Genomic DNA, 4,574 nt, shown 5'->3' on the forward strand with positions numbered 1-4,574 from the left:
ACACACACACACACACACACACACACACACACACACACACACACACACACACACACACACACACACACACACACACACACACACACACACACACACACACACACACACACACACACACACACACACACACACAGCAAAGAGACCATAAGCACTGAGCAATGCAGAGCCCACCATATCATAGATAAGGGACAGAAAGAAAGAGCTGGGAAGAGAGAGCAGAGCACAGAGAGAGACCGACACTGGAGAGGACACAACAGAGATGAGTCGGACAGACCGGGACGAGCCTGGGCCACCCTGCCACCGGAACCGCATCGAAAGTTGTGCATGAGAATAAATGCTGTGAGATCTGGAGGAGGGCATTCATGCCTGCAGAGAGGCTCACGTTGGTCAATGCCAGGGTCAACGACAATCCTCAGCTACAGGCAACCTGAACTGTCTTTGGCCACAGATGAACTGACCACAGATTGGATTACCCGTTGGATTAAACATCCAGAGACCAGTCATTTTCTCTCATTGTTGCATGCAATCATCTTTTAATCAACCTCAGTGGGCATAAAATTTACGCACTGAAGATTGTTTCTCCCATGGCGAGCATTTGGATCTCTCAACTGGGAACCATTTGCAGCTCCAAGACTTTGTTCTTGCTGTTTTCCATCGTCCTGCTGCTGCTGCAGGCGCCTCGCCGTGCAGTAAGCAGCCCCATCCCCAGCACCCATCAGAGGCATCGTCCAGCTCCAGGGCTGGGAGACGGGCATGGAGGAGTGGTGGATCTATCGCTGCTGGAACAGGACAGCAACGTGGACGCACAGAGCGTGCTGCAGAGTCTGAAGGAACAGTTTTTGCGGACTTTCAACCTGTCTGGATTGGGTCCTCCTGCCTTGCTGTCTGGAAGTACACGAGAGGAGCCACCCGAGTACATGATGGAGCTTTATAACCGCTTTGCTAATGACCGCACATCCATGCCCACTGCCAACATCATCCGCAGCTTCAAAAATGAAGGTACAGCTTTTTGTTGGTTTTGTACAGAGATTATCTTATTTCAGAAATATAAATGGGAAAGTTGCGACTGTATCTTACTCTGATCTTTGAGAGAATTTGTTTATATTTACAGTCTGAAAATAAAGCGTCACTCCATTGCTTGAATGAACCACAGTATAGTTTATTCAAATACAAGCTGTGACAACCCTAAGCCTATTCTTTGACACTCCTTGTTGAGTTTGTTCCTATCAACAGGCATCATTATAGTAAACACCTATCCATCGTCTGTACCTCGAGTAGATCAGATGACTGGATGAAAGCAGGCACACTCTCAAAAAGTCACCAGTCCATCACAGAGACACACTCATATTCACAACTATGGACAATTTAAGTCACTAATTAACGTCTAACAAGCGCGGGAGAAACCTGGAATACCCAGAAGAAAAGCAAATCCATCCAAATTTTGACCCAATGCACAACTGAGAAACGATACTTAAAAACATGCAGAAATCTCTTTTTCTAACGTCTCACTGTTTACTTCTTTTGCTTAGATTCTTCTCCCAGTGATGTGGGTGTTGGGGGAGTGCGGCGCCACCCCCTCCTCTTCAATGTGTCCGTCCCCCATCATGAACACATCACCGCTGCTGAGCTTCGCCTCTACACTCTGGTTCAGAGGGACCGCCACCTCTACTCTGGCGTTGACCGAAAGGTCACCATCTACGAACTGGAATCACACGACAGGGACGACAACGTGACTGATGTGAGAGGAGACACATTCAGGGTGGGAGGAGAGCGAGTAGCGCTGGTGGAACTGGCTTCACGGCAGGTTTACGGTACAGATAACGGCTGGCAGGCTTTCGACCTCACCACTGCAGTCCAGCGCTGGCGGAAGTCTGACCGTGGGACCACGCATCGACTGGAGGTGCACATTGCCAGTATTGCTAATGATGGTGATGTTGAAGTTATGAAAGGAGACAGCGAACATGAGAGTCCACCTGAAGGGGACATGAAGATCGACACCAGCCCAGATGAAAAACACAAACCCCTGCTGATTGTTTTCTCTGACGATCAGAGCAGCGATCACCGTGAAGACAAGCACGAGCTGAAGGAGATGATCGACCACGAAACTTCGAATGTTCTGCAGAACGATTTGGGGGCAGGTCTGAATGGGTTGTGGGGGGAGCTGGGGACAGAGCGGGAGGAAGGAGAAGAAGAGGGCGAGCCTGATGAAGAGGACCTCATCCAAATGCGCTCCAACCTGATCTATGACACGGCTTCACGAATCCGCCGCAACGCCAAGGGAAACCACTGCAAGAAACAATCCCTGTACGTTGAGTTCAAAGACATCGGGTGGGACAGCTGGATTCTGGCGCCGACCGGTTATGATGCTTTCGAGTGCAGCGGCGTTTGCTCATTCCCCCTGACGAAGCACGTCACGCCCACGAAGCACGCCATCGTGCAAACGCTGGTCAACATCAACAGTCCCCAGAAAGCAGCACGAGCGTGCTGCGTGCCCACCCAGCTAGACCCCATCTCCTTACTGTACCTGGACGACACGGGCGTGGTCACCTACAAGTACAAGTTCGAAGGCATGGTGGTGGCTGAGTGCGGCTGCAGATAGTCTGAACTGTCAGAGAGGAAACCTCTTCATCAAAGTCTTACAGTCAGAGGAAGGAGAGAACACTAAGCTGAAGAGTGAGATGAGCCAAGGAAAGAGACAAAGACACTTGTTGGCATCTTCGCAAAAGTCACTCACTATGACTGGAATGTGTTTCCTTTATTCATACAACAACCGGCGCTCCAAGTGAAGGAGTGCGGGACAAATACAACTTTTCCCATCATAAGACAGAAACGAGTATTTCATCTTGTACAGCCGAGGCCTGAGTACGAGTTACACCAGGCGGCAGAATGAAGTGATGCATTGCAGCAGATCTTCTGCCGTTGCCTTCGCAGAACTGAAGCAGAGTTATGTTCTGATTTTTCCCACAAAAAGATGGACGTTTTCCCAACGAGTCCAGCAGCAGTCTGTACGGCCTGGTGGGAACTAGTGGGCCAGTTGTCCCCCTCCCTCTCCTTTCCCCTGACATCTGTCTTCCTCTCCACTTATCTCTGGCCTCCCCGCAAACACTAATCAGCACTTCATGTGCCTTGGCTCAGTGGAATGGCCTCCCTGAGGCAACCTGACAAGACATGAACTCTCCAGGCCCACCTCCCGCCTCCTGCAGCCCCCTGATACGTCGGCACTGTGCAGGGGTTCCACCGTCGAGGTTATCTGTCCCGACCCTGTTTCCCCACTTCACATGCCGCTCTTCCACCCCCCCAGGACACAGCGATAGCAAGGTGTTATGGTTGAGAAACATGTCTGCCACCACTAAATCCGCTAAGGCTCGGGGAACCCGAAGCCATTCTGGTGGGACAAGGGAAGGGGGGGTGGGGAAACCACATTCCAAGGCAACAAACAATCTTAACCTTGCACCATGTGCACCACAACAGGTCTCCAACTCCTCCGCTGAGTCATTCATCATTTCTTACGGTAAAAATGGCCATTCTGGAACATTCCTGCCTGCTTCGGATCCACAAAGGAAAAGATGTTATTTTCTTTTGTTCTAAGCCTTTTGATACCTCTGCTGCTTGTGTCACAGAAAATATTATTTATTGTTCTAATTTATTGATTTTTACAACAGAGTAGAAACTATATATGTAAATGTGTAAGTCAGTGTAGTGCAGATTTTATAACCACGGCAAGACATTTGCAGTGCAGTGATATTTGTTGGGATCACTGATCCTCCTGTCAGAAAGTTTGCACGTTGTAATTGAATATGGCATCTGGATTAAATCAATATTATTTGGATTGAAAACGCCTCGCTGACATTGCTTTTCACTGTTCAATTTCCATGAGCTCTTATCCACATGACAATTATCAGTCAAAGCATTTTGGTCCGTCAGCTCTTCGCTACTTTATTCTCGGAGGAAGCCGCGAGACCCCTGACACAACACAATGCATTGCTGACATTCAGATCGTTTGGTCCAGCAGTATCAGCTCCCAGGTCATAGGGCATGCACCACACACAAACAAAGAGTCATGGGAAAATAAGTGAAAGGTCTGCTAATGAAGAAAATGGATGGCCGGCTGTTTGCACTGACAGCTCTGAGGCTGTAATCCACTGTGATGGAAAACCTGTTGAACACAAAAAACAAATGAAAGCAAACAAAAAACTAGACTGCATCTGTTCTCATCAGACTTTATATGAATGTCAAACCATGGCGAGGGCATTGTGCTGTTCTGTTCATGTGCCAACGCACACTGAAGATGTAAATAAAGGATGCAGATCAGATTTCTGCTCTAAAATGTGTCACATTGTTGTTTCTTAGTTTGGAAAAAACATTTATCCTCTTTTAGTGTAAAGTCAACATTTGGGGGTTGATTGATCCTGCCAGTGATATGATCAGTGTCTTTAGTGCTCATTGTATTTTCAGACAAACAGAATACGCAACATTGTTTGATCTGCCTTGTCTGGCGGGTTTGAAGTGTTTGTACACACAGAACCACACATCTCTATTTAGAAGACAGCTGTTTGTATTCCCACAAAAAACAC

At 48.2% G+C, this 4,574-nt stretch overlaps 1 protein-coding gene across 1 annotated transcript; it reads left to right on the forward strand.

Annotated features, from left to right (window-relative positions):
* Nucleotides 1-208: 208 nt before the first annotated feature.
* bmp10 (bone morphogenetic protein 10) lies at nucleotides 209-4,325 on the forward strand. The gene is made up of 2 exons (XM_080467751.1): nucleotides 209-999; nucleotides 1,530-4,325. Exons 1-2 carry the CDS (start codon nucleotides 585-587, stop codon nucleotides 2,597-2,599), a joined length of 1,485 nt encoding a protein of 494 aa, XP_080323877.1. The 5' UTR covers nucleotides 209-584; the 3' UTR covers nucleotides 2,600-4,325.
* The last annotated feature ends 249 nt before the right edge of the window (nucleotides 4,326-4,574 follow it).

Source organism: Lipophrys pholis (assembly GCF_963383615.2).
Source record: "Lipophrys pholis genome assembly, chromosome: 7".
Classification (NCBI taxonomy): Eukaryota; Metazoa; Chordata; class Actinopteri; order Blenniiformes; family Blenniidae; genus Lipophrys; species Lipophrys pholis.

Coding starts and splice junctions, on each gene's coding strand:
- bmp10 (XM_080467751.1), top strand. CDS start 585: ATGGCGAGCATTTGGATCTCTCAACTGGGAACCATTTGCAGCTCCAAG. Junction 1,000..1,529: donor CCGCAGCTTCAAAAATGAAG/GTACAGCTTTTT, acceptor TCTTTTGCTTAG/ATTCTTCTCCCAGTGATGTG.